Source organism: Petaurus breviceps, unplaced genomic scaffold, assembly GCF_028583685.1.
Source record: "Petaurus breviceps papuanus isolate PSGF00001 unplaced genomic scaffold, PetGlider_PUasm1.0 178, whole genome shotgun sequence".
NCBI lineage: Eukaryota > Metazoa > Chordata > Mammalia > Diprotodontia > Petauridae > Petaurus > Petaurus breviceps.
This window is the reverse complement of record NW_027185777.1, coordinates 14,260,127-14,282,255: the sequence shown is the minus strand read 5'-3', so window position 1 is coordinate 14,282,255 and position 22,129 is coordinate 14,260,127. Positions and strand designations below refer to the sequence as shown.

The window sequence follows — 22,129 nt, the reverse complement described above, 5'->3', positions numbered from 1 at the left end:
AATGTGTATGAAATAAAGTGTTTGTAAACATTTTGAGTGGTACCATTCTTCTCCTTTGTGCATCATACTAGGACAGGGGTGGGGAATGTTCAGCCTTGAGGCCACATCTGGTCTCCTAGGTTCTTAGGTTCAGCCTTGTGACTGGGTCTGGGCTTCATAGAACAAGTACTTTTATTAAGGGAAGTTTAAATTCAGTCAAAGGGCCCCACTTGAGGATCTAGAGGGCCACATGTAGCCTTGAGGCTGCAGGTTCCCCATCCCATTCTAGGAGATGGTAAAAGATTCAAGTTGTTCTTCCTTTATAAACTACTCTTGTATTTGATCTTCAAGGCTTATAGGATTGCAAAGCTATAAAAAAAACCATTATAGATAATCTAAGCTCCTCATTTCACAAAGAGTACAATACTCAGAAAGGGTAAGTGAATTACCCAAGGTCACTTGGCAGGCAGCAAAGCCATCTCCTCTGATGCCAAGCTCACTATTTCATTCCACTATGCTGGTTTTCCTTTCTGTAGCCATGGAGCAGAGGTACGTCCTCCCTTTCTTCATTCCAAGAGCACAGAATGTAGTCAATGAGAAATATTCAAAACATTACACTACCGTTCCCCTCCACACTTAGCAAATTCCAATGTTATCTCCCAATTTTATTGACTCTTATTTGGTTGACATGGTAATTTTCTATTTGATCTCTTAATACCTCATGGGACTTCAGTGTGTTTTGAAATCCGGCTGTAAGGTGAGGAGTGTTCTCACATGTGGAAACCAACCATCAGGAATTAGAAACAGCATTACTCAGCAGGATTTTCAGATACTCAGAATGGAGAGAAAAAAAGAGAGAAAATGAAAAGAAGAGAGAGAGAGAGAGAGAGAGAGAGAGAGAGAGAGAGAATATCAGCAAATACTACAGAAGTGTGAAAAGAAACACAGAGTCCTTTGGAAGGCTTGAAAACCTGCCAAATAGTTCCATTATAAGTTGTTGTGTGATCCAGAACACATCACTTTATTTCAGTTTTCTCCTCTATAATATGACAGTGACATCCATTAGCAAAATCGGCCCCAGAATATAGAAATAGTATGTAAATAACCCAAGGGATAACCACCACAACTCCAGCCTTCCTCTGTGGATCGGGCTATCTTTCAAAGCAAAAGGAAAAAATTCACATTGAAATTTTTTGATTGTCCTACATCTTTTCACACATCTCTGGCCAAGCTATTCTTCTCACCCCTGTTTCTAGTTCCATCTTTAGCCACTGCCAGAGTCTACAGAGGAACATATGAATGTTCTGTGTAGTTCCCTTCCCCCTCAAAAGCTGCTGTGACTATAAATAGTACCCAGATAGCAGAGAAGTTGCCAAGACAGAAGCTCCAGAGAGGCCAAAGGAGTTTCATAACATGGTCCCTCTGGTGCTCCCATCCCCAAAAAAGGCTGGAGCAGCTATAATCAGAATTATAAAGCTAGAGCTTAATTAATTTCTTATTCTCCCCTTATCCCACATTCATTTCTGACCAACAGAGCTCACTCATTCTGCCATCTTCTCTCTAAAGTTGGAACGCTGATAGAAATCAGAGGAAGTTTGGACATTGATTGGGAGAATAAAAGGAGATTGGAAAACTATTGGATCGTAGGAGAAGGTATTACACGGGTACAAGAGGCACCCACTCTGCGGAGATATTAATCACCACCTTTGCTATCTTCTCCCCAGGGAGTTGGCATAAGCTTAAAAGAATAGCTGATTAATCTTCAGAATATTTTTACAAAGCATATATTATTATATCACTTGATGGTGACTCAATCCCAGAAATTTAATGAATTGCACACATCATACGATGCTGGAAATAAAATGCAGAATTTCTGGGTTTTCAAGTTTTTGGCTACCTTTCATTATTTGCAAAATGCTTTGAGACCTATAAAAAGAAGTCACTGTAAAAAGATTTGTTTTTCAAACATCAAGGGAAAGGCTTTTAGATAATACTTATTATTCCACTTCCCTGCTTAGTGTCTACCTATTCTATTATGGTTTCCTATGCGTCTCCACTCAATTCAGTTCAACAAATTTTCTGTAGGTATGAGCTTTATTTGGTCAGCACTCCCCTTTCATATCTGTGGTGTTTACAGCTGTGAATCCAAGCATCTTCTTGCTATTATTAATGAGTAAGTGGAAAGGTCTGCGTAAAATATCCCATCATAGACCAACATCCACAGCCCCCTCCCCTGCTTTTTAAGAAGCCATTAAGAAGGAAATCAGATTATTTGGAGGCAAATCCTCTATCCATGCTGGGGTGAATGTGAATGATGTCCTCTTTTTTATCTTACTGAATAACAATTTCCTTGCCTTCTGAAAAATCTATGCAGTAATCTCTTCTGGGAGCTTCTGGGTCCCAGACCCCTAACTACTGTGAAATATTGAAATTACAGTGGGAATTCCATGTGGGCGCCAGATTATAGCAGGAAATTGGAATGGGATCTCTAAGACAGAGCCTATTTATGAGCTGTAATCATTTAGCCCCAGACCTCGACAGAGGGAGAAATAGAAGGGTTTTATCCGGTGGGTGCCTCCTGAAGGTACATCTGTGTGTTTTGACTACGCACTACAGAGACCGCTTTCCCTCAAAGGGCTCTGGCACAACACTTTGAAACTCTTAATGCTACTCTCTGCTTGGGATAAGATCCATAGGCATACAAATTCAAAACACACCATAGAATCTTCCATGTTTTTTGAGCTGCCATAACCACAACCCTAACATGGAACCCCTGTCGAGGTCCCTCAATTTATTTGATCTAAATAAGCAACAAGTGGTCATGTAGACTCTGCTTGAAACCATCCAGTGATAGGAAATTAACTCTCTATGGAGGCAACATTTCATTTTCTTTTTAGTTTTTTTGGTCTAGTTGTTAGGGTGCCTTCACTGTGTATTGAGCAAAGATTAATCTGCTTAGTACTTTCCACCCATTAGCCTTAGTTCTGCCTTCTGGGGTGTCAAGTTGAATAAGTCAAATCACTTGTCAAGGACAAAACCTAAAACATCTTTTGTTCCCCACCTCCACCCCCAAGTCTTTTTTCTGAGCTAAATATCTTCAGTTCCTTCTACCAATCTTCATGTGGCACTTTTTAGTCCCCGTTTTCTCCCCATCACCTTCCTCTGAACATGTCAATATCCTTCCTAAAATGTGGCACTCAGAACCAGATGAAATACCCCAAGTGGACTATGACATGGTCAGAGAACAATGCTTTTCTGGACCTATTCTTCTACTAATTCAGCTTATGCTCAAATTTGCTTCTCCCCCCTCCCTTTTTTGGCTACTCTCTCAAACTGCTGGTTTAGTTTGAGTTTACAACCAATTAAGACTCCTAGACTGTTTTCTAACCTTAATCCCTCTTTCTGGACCTATGATTCTACTAATAAATTAGATTGTGAGTTCTTTGAGAGTATGGACTATCTTTTTTATTCTTTTTGTATGCCCAGAGCTAAGAACAGTTCCTGGCACAAAGTAGGTACTTAATAAATTCACTATTATTCACTTAATAAATTCACTAAATTAAATAAAATTCACTATTGACTAATACAGCCTAAGATCACTGTTACTTTTTGGACTGCCACATCAAATTGCTGGCTCAGTTTGAGCTTTCAGTTCACTAAGACTCCTAGATCTTTTTCCCACAAAGGGCTATCTAGCCACATCTTCCTCATCTTGTACTTGCACATTTGGTTTACTATACACAAATTCGGGACTTCACACTTCACCTATTGAATACAGCCCTATCATTCTGGCCATCAGAATCCTTCTTATCATCATTCTAGATTGTCATTCAGTATATTGCACCTTTTAGTGTATCCTTCCCAGCTCCATGTCCACTGCTCAACATTCACCAGTTTCTACTCACACCATCTGCTCCCTCCAATTCCAATAGCAAGATCAATAAGGACTTGGGGAAGAGTGGACAGTGGCTATCCTCCATGGGGAGATGAGGGAGGAGGATAGCTGTAACTCACATAACTTTTGTTTCCCTTTTTAGGCCTGTGACTATCCTTCCCTAGCCCAGAACACGTTTCAGGTTGGCAATGAGAAAATAGTCTGTTTCCAATACTGCTCCCACTTGCCTCCAAAACGTCCAAAGCAGAACTCATATTCTTCCCCAAATCCATCATCCCTGCTCAAAAGATTTCATTTCTACTGATGGCTCTACCACTCTTTCCTTCATTCAGAAGGAATCATCTTTTATTCTCTCCAACCTTCACCCCTTCATTCAATCAATTCTACCTCCACATGCCTCTCAGTCTCCAATGCGACTCCACTCACACATCCTTACCTGGACTACTACAATAGCATGCTATGTTCTCCTGGCTTCCAGGCTTGTCACTCTAAAGCCTACCCTCCACATTGCTCCCAAAGTGAAATTCTCAAAATATAAATCTAACCAATTCACCATCCCCTTCTTCCCCCAAATCTCCATTTGTTCCCTCACTTACCTGTAGAATGAAATATAAATTACTTAGTCTGGCATTTAGAGCTTTCCACCATTTGGCCCCATCTACTTTTCCAGTATTCTTTAACATTACTGCATTGTACAAAGTCAAATTTGCCTGATGACTATTTTCCATTTGCAAAATTCCATGTTTGGCCTCCATGTACAAGTGATCCCTATGTCTAGAATGTATTTCTTCTTTACCTTCATTCCTTAGAATCTTGAACTCCCTTAAAATACAAATCAGGTACTACCCCATTGATGAGACTTCCTGATTCCCACCCCATTGTCACTATCTTCCCCTAAAAATCACTTTGTACATATTTTGTATTTGTTTGTCTATACAAATGTTATATTGCTCTCCCAAAAGAAGCTCCTTGAGGGTGGGCTATTTCATTTTTGTTTTTGCATGTCCATCACTTAGCACGGTGACTGACACATAGTCACCTAATAAATGTCAGTCAAATTGAAATAATTTAAATGTCCTTGGTCACAATTTAGAATCCATTTTTTCAAATATATTATTTCCATAGCATTTCCCTGATAATAACCTTATCAAAGAAATAAAAAATGAAGTTAATCTGGCATCAATTGTTTATAAAGAACCCATTTTGCCTCACAGTGATCACCCAAGTGATCCTTCTCGCTCTATATGCTAGACATACTATAGGACTCACCATGTCTACAACCTAAACCTCGGGAATTTTTTCAGAGCCACCTATTAAGACTAAGGGCTGCCTCTCTACAGCTGCTAATAATCCTGACTGAGAATTCAGTGCCCCTTGTGACATACCAAATAGAAAAAATTCTCATGGTAAGTCATCCTATAAATCAACAACTTTTGAATAGCATTCTTCCCCATCCTTTACCCTTACCCCTCTCTCTCCCTTTCCCTCCAAAAACACTTTTACCGATATAAGGCCTGGAATGGTGCAAATATATGAAGCCTTGCTGTTCAGTCATTTTTAGTCATGTTGGACTTTGTGACACCATTTTGTGATGTTCATGGTAAAGACACTAGAATGCATTGTCATTTCCTTCTCCAGCTTTTTTACAGATGAGGAAACTGAGGCAAACAGGGTTAAGTGACTAGCCCAGGTTCACACAGCTAGTAAGTGTCTGAGGCCTGATTTGAACTCAAGAAAATGAGTCTTCCCAACTCTATTCCCAGCATTCTCTATACTTTTCCATGTGGTTGCCCCCATATGATACCTTATAAATAAATAATAAAATAGGGGAGGCTAGGTGGTGCAGTGAATAGAGCACTGGCCCTGGAGTCAGGAGGACCTGAGTTCAAATCCAACCTCAGACACTTAACACTTACTAGCTGTGTGACCTTGGGCAAGTCACTTAATCTCAATCGCCATGCCCTCCCCCCTCCAAAAAGCAAAAAAAAAAAAAAATAAATAATAATATAACATTTCATAATAAAATAACTATTACCATCTGGTTGACTCAACAATAACCAAACCAATTCTAGTCACACAACAAATCATCTTTTTTTCAAAAAAAAAAAAAAGGATTTCATTACCTCCATTATGTCTTGCAATATATCCAAGTGCCCAGGCTGCTGCTTCCTTTACTCCAGGGTCAAAATCTTCCAAGCATATGACCAATGTATCCAGTGCTCCACAGTCAACTATAGCCTGGGCTAACTGAGGAGAATGTTTGCCAACTGCTCTTAAGACAAATGCAGCTGCTTTCTTGTAGAAACGCTAAGAGAATATAAATAAACATATTTTATTAGAATTCCTTACTAGGAAACATAAAAATAAGAGAGTGAATTTACTTTTCAGTGCTGCAAATAGAAGTAGCATGCAAAATAATTTTGATTATATATAAAGTTTTCCAACTAAAGCTAGACTCAGTCAATAACTGAAGGAAAAATCTTTTTCTCATTGCTTTTTAAGTTTGTGTTTTACTATTTGCAAATGGGTTATGACATAAAATGTATTTCCAACATTTCAATAAAATGAGATTACATTTCTCTGAAGAACATAAGAAGAAATTAACAGATTGCTTGCATGTGCAGATTAACTATGTTAACTGATGTTAATGAGTTCACTTTGCTTGCCCTCAATCTCCCAGAGTATGATAAGCCTTTCATTGGTACCACACTAATCTTCCTGATGCTCCCACATGATCTGAAAAAAATCATCATCTCCCAGGTGAATTGTCAACATGTACAACCAAATAAATATTACAACACAGTGCAGTACAGTGAAACAAACACTAGATTTGGAGTCGGAAAACCTAAATCCAAATCTTGGCTGTGTTATTCACTACCTATATGACCTTGGACAAGACTGTTATGCACTTTGAACTTTAGTTTCCTCATCTGCAAAATCAGGAGGTTTAACTCAATAACATCTAAGGCCCTTCACAACTCTAAATCAGTAATCCTCTGAAATTTATAACCATATTTTAAACCCCATTTTATTTATTTATTATTAAGCAATTGCGGTAAAGTAACTTGCTCCAGGTCACACAGCCAGCTATTTTGTGTGGGTGCTAAGTATCTGAGGCCAGAACCAATCCCTGGTCTCCCGACTCCGGGCCGGCACTCTTAGTCACTTTGCCACCTGGTCGTGCCTTAAACCCCATTTTAAACCTTCTGCTATTAAATTGCTTTAAAAATGAAACAGAACTATTATTTTCCTTTATTAACAATGGTTTTTTTTACGAAGAAAAAATATCCAAATGACTTAAAGCAATTATTTTTAAAAATAGTTCTGTCTTTTCTTTTATGACGGTATTTATGAATATTTTCTTTACATAAATAAAGGTAGCCTTCAACTGAGAAATATAGACTAGAACAAAATTAGAAAAATATACATTTAAACCTTTTCATTAAAAATAAAAACTAGTAAAGAAGATAACATTCAATTAGAAAACAATACTTGGTATCATAAAAAGTAGTGATAATAATGATAGTTTTTTATTTCCTTCCTATAAATAAAAGTGAATTACAACCTTATTTTAGACGCAAAGTTTCTGTAATTTTTATAATGGCTAAAGGTTCCTAGATTAAAGTTCATGGAAATATTGCCATTTACCTAAAGCTGAATTTACCTGAAAACTATAGATATGAAATTTAAAATGAGAAATGTGTATACTATAAGTATCATGAGATTTTTGTTGTTCAGTGTTTTGTCAGTCATGTCCAACTCTTTGTGATCTGTTCTTGATACACTGGTAGCAAGAAATGTGTAAACCAAAATGTTTTGATGTATTATATGGAGTGTTGTTATTGATAATTGGATTTTCCATATCAATTCCCTAGAGGATTATATTTAATGATTTTAATTTCATGACAAAATAAGTTAAATTTGAGGTGTACTTGGTATAATGGAAGAATTCTCACTGATTCTTTAGTGGAATGCATATTTAGGGTATTTTTTCTTAAAGTTTCAAATAGAAGAACATGTTTCTGACAACTTGGAAAGTAAGAATTGAAGATGCATTTCATAGCATGAGAAACAGTTCATTTGGTTTCAGTGTTTATATCCTGCAGTGGACAATTTTCAGAACAGAGGAGCACACAGTTACACCTGAAATGCCCACACAACTATACTACCTCATCCCCCTCTTCATTTCTTTCCTTTTCCAACATTCTTAATTTCCCTTTTGACCCTTTTTACACAAAATTTCCCTCGGAAACAGAACTGGGGGAAATAGAGTCCTTCGGAAATGCCATAGAGTTTGGACAAAATGGAAGAGAGTAATAGATGATATTTCTGTTTTTCAGATTTTTCTGGTCTTTCTCCTCTTCTAGGCTGGCAAAATTTGGGGAATACAATGAAAAACAGCATAAAAGGGGCAGTTAGGTGGCACAGTGAACAGAGCACCAGCCATGGAGTCAGGAAGAATTGAGTTCAATTCCAGTCTCAGACAATTAATACAAAAAACTAGCAGTATGACCTTTGGCAAGTCACTTAACCTCAATTGCCCTACCTCCCCCCCCCTCCAAAAGGCAAAAAAAAAAAAAAAACAACCCAGTATAATAAATTAAACCTCTTTAGCCCTTCTTCTCCCATGTATAGAGAAATTAAGAGAGATAAAAACACCCTTCAAAGATCCTTTTATCTATATTTAGAAGGCATGTTTCACTGAAACTATTTCAAACAAATGGGGATCAACTCTTAAAGATATCTGGAGAAAATGATTCCTTAGCCTCTATAGTCATGCTTAAGAGTACAACAATTCAGAGCTTCATGCTCGGGAAAGCCCTCCCCTCTTATGGAAACCAGGAGGCTAAAACTCCCAGTGATCCAGAGACAAATAGGGAGAAAATATCAGATGAAGAGGGGGCACTGGTAGCTACTCTGTTTTAGTCCTGGGACTCTCTTCTATACCATCAGCAAGTAAAACTGCCATTGTTACTAATGAAGAATAGGCTGGAAGTAGGATGCCTGTCCACAAACAACAGATATCCCCCTTCACCCACTCTGTGCTTGTGTGGCCACCATTCTGTGAAATTTCCTCCCTCTTTTCCCTTACCTCTATGACCCTGATGGCTACTTTAATAAGTCTACATGTTCCCCAGGCACATCATGGGATGGCTCCAAGCCTTCCAATACCCTCAGAAGAGTCAAAGTCATTTTTTCAGTACTCATTCTCAGGAAGTTCTACTTCACTAACTTCCTACAGCAATTTAAAACCATTTCCTCACAACACTCAATAGTAATGGAGAAAAATGACTCCCCATCCTCCAGTCGATGACCCTTCATATGCTTAAAGACAATTACTACCAGTCCAGAGAAGAGAAGGCTAAGTGGTGGTGACCTAAGAATTCTAATAGCCTCCAACTTTCATCAACTCATTTTCCATATGCACTTCGACCCTCCGTAAACAGGACCTGTACAATGAAATGCCTGGTGGCCTTAACATAGGTATAATTTTCTTATTTTAAGAGTAACAGTTCTTACGTTCTGTTCAGCCAATGAATAAACGAGCTGCGGAAGAATGTCTCCCTTTACGACAGCCTCTGCCAGGTCATCGTTATAATTAGCCAGTCTTCCGAGAGCCAGGGCAGCAGTCTGTTGAATAGTTGGGACAACATCCAAGAGAAGTGGCCTCAGCAAAGACATTACACCTGAGTTATATTGGAAAAGGAGGGAATGAAAGTTCACATCAGCAAAACACAATCTTTTATGTTCTCCCATAATGTAAAGAGACGCCTCTTGTTTGAAAAATAAAATTGGTGATCATCCATTGAAAACTAATGGCTATTTTCAAACTTCTGACTAGCCATATTTTAGCAGAATTATAGCCTCTTAGAGTGAGAAACTGAACCAAACCTCCTTCCCACCCACCCTTTCCAAGTCCTGCGGTCTTTCGAAGTCCAGCTCAAATTTGATCTCACTACCCCTCCCCAATCCAGAATAAACTTTGTCCCCTCTACTGGAGCTAATATTAGTTGTAGGCTATAGGCAAATCACTTCTTCCCTGAGTCTCAATTTCTTTATCTATAAAATAGTGATAATAAATTTATTCTACCTACTTCCTATGCCGTTGTGAGAGAAAGGTTTTGTAAACCTTAAGTCACTATATAAATGGAAGTTAGTACTCCAACCCACACGGATCACTACCTTCTCTGATTTTCTAAAACACTCATGTTCTGTACCACACAATTAAATCCTAATTATATGCTTATTTATATTGTACTCTAATTGTCTTGTCTGTTAGTGCTATTTTTTTTCAAACATTTTAATATCCTTCTGGGTGAAAAAACAGGTCTTAACTTATTTTATATTCCACGTAGCACCTAAGATCATTCTGTGCACATACTAAGCATTCAATACATATTTAATTGATTGGTGTAAAACAATGTGTGTTGCTTTTTGGGAGAAAGGAGCCTGGGAAATTATTAATTAACATTTTATCATTCCAGTATTTTTCAGCTACATATATTAGCTTGTCTTAACATTTTTGTAATGTAGGTTGCTATTTTCTCTATTCATAAAGAATTCTATTTCCATTGATTTCATCATCATCCTCTCAACTTAACAAATTCATTACACTCTGATTCAGTTATTATCTATGAAGCCTACTGTATGCAAAGCACTGTCTTAGATCCTAAGATATAAAAATGAAATATGACAAATTCTCAACCTCAAGGAGTTTATAATATACTTGGGTGTGGCATAAGGATTAGGCACATTCCAAATAACCAGAGTACAATGCAGATGTGAGAAGTTAAGACTGTCTTAAAGGCTGTGCTAAATTTGAAGAGAGGTCACTGCCACCTAAACAGATCAGGAAAAGTTTCATGGACAAAATAACGATGTTGATAGTTTGAAGTAAATCTACCACCACTTCTAGAATATCAGCTCAAAGCACATAGTTTCATTTTCATATATGAAGAATTGTACTTTGTTACATAATCAAAAATAACTGTAGAAAAATAACATTAAAAATAACTGTGGCTGTATATTATATGAAGTAATCATAGTAGTATAGGAATAAACTTTAGAAGCCAGTTCCTTCATTTTACAAATAAGGAAATTAAGGCCCATAGACAGGAAATGACATACATGCCCCCACAACAACAAAGCTAATGGCAGAGCTGGAATTCAAACCCAGGAATAAGTTCAAGGCCATTTCCACTATTATATGGCTACCTGATTCCAATTTATATTATAGATTTGAATCTTTCAAAGTTGAGAAATCCAAAGTTAACTCCCCTCAAACCATTCACTTACTTTTATTGTCATATAGCACATAGACAATCATAATTAGATTACATGTTAATAAAAATACAAATGTAAATAATAATAAAAACCCTAACCTGGTATTCCATAATTCATGAACTCTAATACAAAAATACAAATTGTATTAACTGTCTAGGATGTTTGATATTTTTAATATACCATAAATGGCAACTAACTAATATTTATATAACGCTACATGCCAGATATTGTGCTGAATGTTTTACACCGGTTCTTTTATATTCACAACATCATTAGGAGGTAAATACTATCAATATCCCCACTTTACAAATGAGAAAACTGAGGCTAAGTGACTTGCTTAGGGTCACACAATTAATAAGTATCTTAGGTCCAAATTGAACTCAGATCATCCTGATTATCCAGTGCACCACCTAGCTGCCCATATAAACTTCAACACAGGATTCTAAAGTTCTTGAAATCTAATCCAAAAAATTAAAATAGGGGTGGCTAGGTGTCAAAGTGAATAGAGCACTGGCCCTGAAGTCAGGAGGATCTGAGTTCAAATCTGACCTCAGTCACTTAACACTTACTAGCCGTGTGACCTTGGGCAAGTCACTTGACCTCAATTGCCCTACCCTCCCCCCACCAAAAATAAAAGCAAAATGAATAAATAAATAAACTAATAAAGACCAGGAAATGAGAAATTATGAAAGTAATTTTTTAAATTAAAATAATATTAGCTCTTCAGGTTATCTGATTTTTAATATATCATAAATAATAACTAGTTATTGCCCATCAAACTAATGTCAGCTAAGAAAACTGCAAAGCTATTATGAGAAAGAGTAACTAACATGAAATAAATGCTCATTCTTATAATATTCCCCTGAGTGTACTAATACTATAATTGGAACACAATAGCAATTAAGATCATGTATGTTTGTGTAGTCAAAAGATATATATCTCTCTATATACATATGTATGTATATATTGAGATAGTATAGATATATTCAGGGTCCATTGGAACTTTTTATGATTATGACACATGAAAATTTTTTATCTGTAAATTCTGAATTTGCTATATTGACATATACCAAAAAAAAAAAAAGATGCTAAAATCTAAAAGACAAATGTGTACATTAGAATCGGCATTCACTTTTGACTAAAGTTCGGCTTGCTACACAGTTAAAAAATACTTGTGACATATACTAAGAAGTTCTGATAAAAATAAGTGGTTTTACTACAAAAAGCCATGAGCTATCAGGGTATGGGAGGAGGTTGTAGAGTACTGTGGAAAACACTGCCCTTCGAGTAAGCATGAGATACAGTTCCTGTAGCTAAAACTCCAGCCTTATAAAAGCAAGTTCTTTGACAGTAGAATCTAATTATCACTTGATCTTCTGACCTAGCCCAATTCCTTACACATACTAGGCATTTATATTTGATGAGTTTCAGTATGATTAAATGGAAAGAACAGCGAAACATTGTGGGGCAGCAAACAAAATGGGGGCCCCTCAATTAAAGAATGGTCGGACCAACTTCAGTTCATGAATATAGTAGAATACTATTGCATTGGAAATAAATAAAAATGAGGAGAAAAAGCAAGGCGGCAAACATTTCCAAAGCAATAGTATTTTTTTTGAAGGGGGTAAGGCAGGGCAATTGGGGTTAAGTGACTTGCCCAGGTCACACAGCTAGTAAGTGTTAAGTGTCTGAGGTCAGATTTGAACTCAGGTTCTCCTGACTCCAGGGCTGGAGCTCTATCCACTGAACCACCTAGCAGCCCCACAATGGTATTTATTAAGCACTTAATATGTGCCAGGTATTAACTGTGCTAAGCATTGGGGATACAAATACAAGCAAAAAGACAGTCCTTACTCTCAAGGAGCTTACATTCTAATTGTAGGAGATAACAAAAAAAGGAGTTGAAAAGTGGAAGGTAGGAGAGAAGGAGGAGACCTAGTGTCAAAGTCCGAAAAATGAGAAGCAGAACCATGAAGGGAATTAAGGTTAGATGATCTGGACCCCTTCACAAAATGGAGGACCCAGGAAGAACTCACCAATAGGAGAAGGGGTTGGCATAGTGGAGGGATGTTCCAGGGTGAGGAAGCCCCAGGTGTTGAGGGAAGGTCTAGGGTAAGACTGTACCTGAGGCATAGTTGAAAATATCAGAAGTAGAGACAGAAGGGAATAAGAATCATTTAAAATTTGTATATAAAGTCTTCAAATGTCTACTGAATATATACCCCCCACCTTTGTTTTTCTGTTTCTTATTCCAGAGATGCTTTAAAAATTAGAATCAGATGACTTTTAATAACTCATTATGCAGAGGATCAAATTAGCCCTTTTAATAACTAAAAGACTAGTCTTCATCTATTTCCATATCAAAAACAACTTTGAAATAAGCATAACTTCTAGATTTTTTCCATCTAATGCTTTATAAAATAAAGGGGATAAACTTATCTGAACCATGAAAAAGATAAAACTGAACTCCAAATAATAGAAAAACCAATGAAGTCCTAGAAAAGAAATAAGGAATCATACTTCTTTCCTTGCAGTGGAGAAGTATTGTATATGTTGTCACCTAAGATTTTTGTATCAGATATCTTTAATTGTTTTTCTTTGTCATGAAGAAGGGCTCAATAGGTATGGGGGAAGGAAAGATGAATGACAATGATTTAAAGAAAAAAGCATCAATAAAATGGCTTTTAAAAAAATTCAAAGATCTCAAAATGAGAAGTAAATTTTATTATGTATTTATTTTTCTATTTCAATTGCAGCAGCAGCCTCTATTCATAGGTCTCATCTCTGGGCCATCCCACAAGTCTTTATAACATCTTACCTTTTTCAGTCCAACAGTGTACTCTCTAAGTCCAAAAACCCTGGTATGTCAGAAAGGGCGTGGAACGAGGAGTCAGTAGACATGAATTCTAATTCTGGCACTATCCATGTAACTTAGGTGAGTCATTTTAAAAAAAAATCCTCAGTTTCATAGGGATTGGAATCATAGCATTTCAGAATTGTTATGAATCTCAATGGACATCTAGTCCAACTCATACCTTAAAATGAATTCCCTCTCCAAAAATCTAACAAATGGTCACCTGGACTTTTCTCAAAGACCTCCAATAAAAAGAAATCCACCATCTAAGGAGCCCTTTCCACTTCTGGAAAGCCCTAATTGTTAGGAGGTGTGTCCACACAGCAAGTCTGAATTTGTGTCAATGAAATTTCCACTGATTGCTTGTAGTTCTGTTCTCTGTGTCCAAAAAGAAGTACTCTATTTTTTCTTCTGGCAATGGCCTTCAAATACTTGAAGAAAGCAATTATGCCCTGCCCCACCCCCACCATAAGATGGCTCTTCTCCAGGCTTAACATCCCTACTTCTTTCAAGTGATCCTCGTGTACCATGAGGTCCATTCTGGTTATCTTCTTCTGGTCATGCTCTGGCTTGATTTCCTTTCTAAAATATTGTGCTTCAAACTGAATATAATATTCCAGATGTGGTTTGACAAGGGCAGAGGATAGTGAAATACTCACCTTGTTCCTGGTTACTATGCCTTTTTAAATTCTGCCTAGGGTAGAATTACAGTTATCTGTTCCACATGGAGGGGTTTGGGGGCATGACATGCCCCCCCCCCCACCACGATCTGGGAAATTCAAGTAAAATGTTTTGACCCTCCCTAAAAAATCTGAATTATTATGGTATTAAAAGATAAAATATGTTGATATTATATAATACAATACATATATTTTATGCATTTCTGAATTTCTAAACCTTTTCTGTGCTGTCTGCTGTCCCTCACGGGTCACCTGCATCTCATTCTGCCAAACTCCCCCATTTAATTTCTTACGCCGTCCCACTATATTTCAAAATCTCGATGGGGAAAGTTGAGATATGGAAGGGATAACTGTAGTTTGTTTGATTGCCATGTCACACTGTTGGCTCATATTGAATTTGCAATACACCTTTTAAAAAAGACTCAGAGCTTTTCTTTTTTTAGATGAACTACTCCTAGTCACACTTTTCTCATTTTGAATTTACAAAGTTAATTTTTTTAAATGGAAGACTTTTAACGTTTTCGTCAGCTAATTTTCATCTTGTTCAGTTTAGCCTGATGTTCAATACAAATTGTCAAGGTCATTTTGGATCTTGACTCTATGGGATCAAAGACGTAGAATTGGAAGGAACCCTAAAGGTCATCTAGTTCAACGCTTTCATCTTACATACAAGTGACTGAGTCCAAGAGACATTAAATAACTCTGGATTAAGTGACTTGCCCATAACAACTCTATGAGGTCAATAAAACTTCAGGTATTATGAACAACAAAGCAGAACAAGGATTCAAATTCAGTTATTCTGATGCCAAATTGAGTCCCTTTTCTACTGTTGCCTCCTACCATGCTGCCTCTCCAAGAAGGCCAACCTGAAATTCTTGGGGCACTCCATTGGAGACTTTCAAGTTGATCTAAAATAATTAATGATTACTTACCAGGTGCATTTGCTCAACTAGCTCCAAATCTAGCTCATTGTTATCTCATTTTGGCCACTTCTAACCATCCTTTTGACCAAAAAAGAATGAGAGACTTTATCAAATGCTCAGTTAAAATCTATGTAAATTGTATTACATTATCCCCCTGAGCAGCTTTATCTTACAATGGCAATTATCATTTTCCTATTCACCTCAGTAGTGATTCTACTCCTTTTTTTGCTTCTCCTTTTTTTTCTGTAACAGTTAAAGAAAACTCTGTCATCCTTAGCTTTCCTTTCCAGCCTTACTTTCTTCTGAGATGTAGCACTCCAGATACTATTCTTACAAGATCATAATAACAATCCCTGCCTTGACTAGCCTGTGGTGCCCTTACGAAGATCAAATGAGATAATGCATTTGAAAGTGCATTGTAAACTGAAAGTTCTATATAGAAGGAAAACAGCATTATTCTTTTCCCTTGATTAATCAACAAAAGCAGCCCAAGGCTCTAACTCTCATGTGATTCTATAGCTACCTGCCTCCCACAGTGAATAAGAATGTGCTACACTCGGAAAGAAGACAAAAAGAAAAAGTTGAACGTGCGTGGACAATTCGACAATATAAAATTCCTCACATTATTTTCCTTTCAATCAATTAGCTATTTTTTTCTAATTTGGAAATATTGTAACCTGCCTGAGGCCAAGAACTCTATCTACTCATCTGATACCTTAATGAAGACATAAAACTAAAATAATTCTATTAGACAAAAACAATTCTATGAACATTTATTCTATGCTCAATGATGCTTAATAAGTAAATGATCAAATGAATAGATTTTATCATAGTCAAGTATTATTGAAAGTGCCCCTATTTATTTTAAGCCTATTGATCACATTATAACACATTTTAAAATAACAATAACAAAGAGCCTTGATAATAAATAATAATAGCCTGCCTTTAGGAAGCACTTTTGAGATTTATATACATGATCTCCCACGGTTGCCATAACAACTCTATGAGGTCCATAAAACTTCAGGTATTATTACACCCATTATACAGATGAGGAAACGGAAGGTTAAAGACACTAAGTGGACCGAATATCATCACACAGCTACAAGTTTTAGGGGTGAGATCCAAATCCAGTCACTCCTGCCTCCAGATGTTACACTCTTTTCACTGTCCTGCACTGCCTCCCATAGATGTATCCATTGATTTGAAGTTAGACTTAATTCTACTTTAAAATGAAAGGTTTTCTTGGTTTTAGTCCAAGTTCTCACTACAGGGACATGCAATGAGCACACCAAGGTAATTGAGGTAGTAGTTCATAGGTAACTCCTTGATGTCTGAGGAAAAACAGCACATTTGTGAGCTTCTTGAAAGTAGGCACTATTTAGGGTTTGTGTGTGTGTATGTGTGTGTGTGTGTGTGTGTCTTTCCTTGTATTCCCAGCACTTAGCATAGAGACTGGCATATAGTAGGGTGCCTAATAAATGCTTATTGACGGAATTATCCATTCATATCCAATAGACTTTTTTCTCCTGTTTTGAAACCACTCCCAACCCCTCCCACTGCTTCCAAAGAGACCTCCCTTTCACCCTTATCCCCTCTCTCTTTAATATCTTTAATTTCTCCTTCTCTGTTGTTTTTAAATGTGATTATTGCACTTATTTTCCAAAACAACAAACCTTTCATTAACTTCATTGTTCTACTTAGCTTTGTATTGCTGTTGACTGTTGACAACTTTCCATGATCCCATTTGGGGGTTTTCTTGGCAAAGATATCGTGGTGGTTTGCCATTTCCTTCTCCAGCTCATTTTACATATGGGGAAACTGAGGCAAAGAGTGCTAAATGACTTGCCCGGAGTCACAGCTAGTTAGTAAGTGTCTGTGGCTGGATTTGAATTTAGGAAGACATCTTTCTGATTCCTATCCCAGTGCTCTATCCCTATTTGGCTACCCTATTTACCCTGCAGCTTTCACTCTCAAACTCGTTAAAACAGCACACATCCATAATATTCCTCTCTATTTAACCTATTGCAAAATATTACATTTCTGCCTCCAAAACTACTATGAAACCACCCTTTTTAAGGTCAACTTCTTCATTTTAAAGATAAAGAAACAGAAGTACAGAGAGATTAAGTGATTTGGGGAGAGAGGAGGTTAATAGCCAGTAAGTGTTTGAAGAGATATTTGAAGCCAGGTCTACCTGAGTCCTGGTCCTTCCTTACTAAGTCTTCCTGCCTTTTTCTGTTTATTTCAATGACATCACAATTCTCCTAATTGCTATATCTTGAATGCTTGACTCCTCATTTCTCTCTAATTTCAAAGAATTCATAGACACTTCAGATATTAGCTCCTGTATGCTTGTTCCCTCAAACAGCCTTTATCTGTTCTTCTCTCCAAATCCTATCCCTAGCCTTCAAGGTCCAGCTGTTACACCCATTCCCTTCTATGAATCCCTACATTATTAATAATCTATGTCACTCTGTTTACATGTGCTATGGGTCCATCAGTCTTTGACATGTAAGGTTCACAGCCTCATACAAAATTATAAAGTAGGCGAAAATTCATCTATCATACTTTCCCACCTCCCTTATCAGCATCATCCTACCCCTACTTTTTTCTTCCTTTCTTATGATAATACCTCTCCCATTTCCCTTCCAGGTTCTCCTTACCCCACTCCCCAGGCATCTTCTAACCTCTATTTTCTGGCTCTCAGCTGGCTATCTATCAATCTCCTCCAAGGTGCTATTTGCTAATAACACATTTGCTGATAAGGCCTACGAAGGTGTTGTTTACTAATAATGTGTTAGCTGATAAGGCTTCCTTCAGCTATTCTTTTGGGGTGATATTTTTTCTGTTGTTTTTTTCGAGGTTTATTTATTTTCTGATTATAATGTATCATGCAGGCTGCCATCAGTTCCAGGCACCCTGTTTTCAGAAGAACATTGACAAACTGATGAAGGGCAAAGCAAGGATATGGTACTTTGGGACCCATAAAGGACTTTTCCCACTATGTAGTGAGGTAAGCACTGCAACTATTATTATACCCATCATAAAGTTGAGGAAACTAAAGCTCAGAGAGCTTGGTTGGCTTTCCCATGGTTCCACAGAAAGTAAATAATATTAGTGGTAAAATATAAACACAAGTCTACTGACTGAGTACATTTTGTTCTGCTCCGTCTCTCTAGGGTAATGGAATGCTAGAAGCTATGGTATATAAGCACGATAGAATATCATCAAGCTCCTTGGGAGCAGGAACTGTTCATTTTCAGCATCTTTGTGTGATAGCCCCAGCACCTAGCACTGTCTGGTACATAGTAGGTGTTTTAAAAAAATTGATTGAAGGAACCAGGGGTGTTTAATATGGAGAAGTCTTAGGTAAAGGACATGACAGGTGTCTTCAAGTATTTGAAGGACTGGCCCGTAAAGAGGGATTAGACCTGACCTGTGTTGCCCCAAAGGGAAGAGCCAGGATCAATGGGCACAAGGAACAGGGAGGTAGCCACTGGCTTTGTATAAGGAAAAGCTTTCTTATAGAACTGCCCCAAAGAGGAATATACTGTCTTGACAGAGAAATTTCCTGTCACTGGAAGTCTTCCAACAAAGACTGAATAACCACTTGCCAGAATTTTTTGTAAGAGAATTCCTATTTGGAGTTGGCCTAAATGACCTCTAGTTGAGGTCCCTTAAAATATTGAGGGGCAGCTAGGTGGTGTAGTGGATAGAGCACTGGGCTGGGAATCAGGAAGAGTCATTTTCCTTGAGTGTGAATCTGGCCTCTGACACTTTCTAGCTGTTTGACCCTGGGCAAGTTACTTAACCCTGTTTACCTCAGTTTCCCCATCTGTAAAATAAGCTGGAGAAGGAAATGGCAAACCACTCCAGTAACTTTGCCAAGAAATCCCCAAATGGGGTCACTAAGAGTCAGACACAACTGAAATGACTTAACAACAGAAATACTGAGGTAAAAGTCTATGATTGTGCATCTATTAAAGTTTATTTAGACAATCGCAATCAGCAAAGGGAGAGGGAGCATCCACATAGATGAGATGATGGATCCGTTAAATAGTCTTGAAGACTGAAAAACTCTCATCCTAGAAGAATGGTCTCCCTCCACTTCCCTACTCCTCCTAAGGGACTGAGTAAAAGAAGATAAAATTTAGTAGCAAACTAATTTTATGGTCCTGAAGAGATTTAATCACATCTCAAGTTCTTTATCTCTACAGAACTTTGCCCAATGTTGAACACACACACACACACTAGACACTTATACAAATGCGTTGACTAGGGAAATATATTCTACTTAAAATTTAATTAATATAACTCAGCACTCTAGGGGTGTGTGTGTGTGTGTGTGTGTGCTCGCGAGCTCAAATTACAGTCACTAAATAACTGCCATTCCAAACCAAGCCATTCATTTGAGAAGATACTGACAAACTCAATGCAATGCATTATGTCTGTGTTTGTGTGGCCTATGTATGTTATATATTATATGGCAACTAGTTTTGCAACAATGATAGAATTTAGCAATGTATCCTTCTAAGCTATTTCTGCTCTCTTTTTAAAGTGAAAAAATGACATGTTTTCTTGATTCTTCTCTTGATCATTTTTTTTTTCAGAGAAGATGTAGAGAGCCTCTAGTCCATAGGTGGACTTGCTCCAGAGCCTGGGGGTGGCATTATTATGGATACAACTGCTGCATTTGCTCAAGCCATCAGAAATCCCAGTATTACCTTTTTGATTTTCCCCCCTTTTTCAAAGGGAATCATTTCCTGCCTCCCACTAATGTGTTAATTACAACATGAATCTCTCACACGTTGCTAGAGTTCGATATGGTTTCTATCCTACATATATAGGAGAATCTTCTTATAGTTTATCTGAAATCAGAGATGCAAAGAATTTCAAATCATCTCCTTCCTAGACAAAATTCCCATCTGAATCCAACTTAATAAACCATTAACTTTGTTCTTCTTGATTTGATGAGATTAACATAATGTATTCTTGAGTTTTGTTTTAGATGAGATTTTCAGTTTTTCATCACAATTTATGATAGTTAACCTCATCTGTAAAATGGATATAATATCACTTAACACTACCAAGCTCTTAGAGTGAACTAAAGAAAGAATTCTAAACTTTAAGATGCTATATAAATGGGTATGTTTTATAAATTTCTGCTTAAAATGACAGTAGGTTTTTAGGAGCTATTTGGGGAGAGAATACTATTCTAACATAAGTACTTAGAAAGTGTACCTTACATATAACAGGTTGTTTGAAAAATATTTGCTTATTGACATTTTGAGCATGTATGTACTGTTATTTTTGTTATTTATTTAATTCTGTTTTAAAAATAGATTCCTTAATAATGTATGTTTTCACTTACTTTGGCATCTGTTCAGGAAGTGATTTCCACTGTCACGTATCATTCAATCAAACTATAATTAAATATTCATTTAGTCTACTAACAGTATTTCCAGGAAACTGGGTGCATTTCTACATCAAACGTACAAGATGATCAGGGACATGCCAGACTGTAGGATATACCCATCTCCCCAGAATGCAATTTAAGGGTGCCTACAATTACAGTTAAGGGTGTATTGCCATAAGGATCAACATAGAAAACAATGGATCTATAGTCTTCCAGTGTTCCAAAAGTCCAGTCTAATAATAATTCTATTTCAGAGGGTCCCAGAAGTTTATGTTCTTTCTAGGACCACCCAGGGTTCTGATCAGATTGCTAGATGTCACACAGATGTGCTAAATTCCAGTATAACAAAGCAATGAATATGTAAGCCAAAGACTTCCCCAATGGCAGCCTTTCAACAGTCTAGAAAATTATTATGCACACAGGCAACATTCTATACTTCTCTAGGAAGCAGCGAGTTAAGTATTATTTAATATAATTAAAAGAGAATTAAGCTTAGGTGCACTCTGTAAAGGTGCTATATAAATGTGAATAATCAATATGTTATATATATATATATGTATATATATATATATATATACATAAAATAAAGTATTATACTCATCTTAGGACAAGGAGATATAGTATTGTCAACCAGAACTCAGCACTCTGTCAAAAGAGGTGCACCAATTTCTTATCTTTGTGCCTTCTAATGGGTCAGAGAAGGAATTGTGGGAGAGTGTCGAGAGCCCTGGGTGTGATGCTAGGTAACTGGCTTGAATCCTATCTCTGCCACCTCATCTCCAAGTGCCTGTTTCCTCATCTACAAAACTGCAATGATCATACTTCCATTTCTTACCTTAGAGAGTTGCTTAGAGAAGCAAATAAAATAATGTATATAAAGTTCTGAATGTCATTTATTAGTACTATCATTAGAATGTATCATGTGGTAGGCAGAGATTTGGCGTATATTAACCAAACTCTTGCTCATCTTGGGGAATAGGTCAGAAGGGTGTTGTTAACTCTTGCAGAGAGTGGTCAAATGTTCTTACAAGCAAGAGAGAGACAGAGAGACAGAGAGAGAGAGAGAGAGAGAGAGAGAGAGAGAGAGAGAGAGAGAGA

The 22,129-nt window shown here is 37.2% G+C and overlaps 1 protein-coding gene across 1 annotated transcript in view; it reads right to left on the bottom strand.

The window, feature by feature from the left end:
• SPAG6 (sperm associated antigen 6) overlaps window positions 1–22,129 on the bottom strand; it is a 79,739-nt gene that overhangs the window by 41,868 nt on the left and 15,742 nt on the right. Inside the window, exons 4-5 of the mRNA XM_069086293.1 lie at window positions 9,395–9,561; window positions 5,998–6,181 (exon numbers count right to left, since the gene is read on the bottom strand). Coding sequence (XP_068942394.1) covers window positions 5,998–6,181; window positions 9,395–9,561 — 351 coding nt within the window. The remainder of the gene's footprint in view (window positions 1–5,997; window positions 6,182–9,394; window positions 9,562–22,129) is intronic.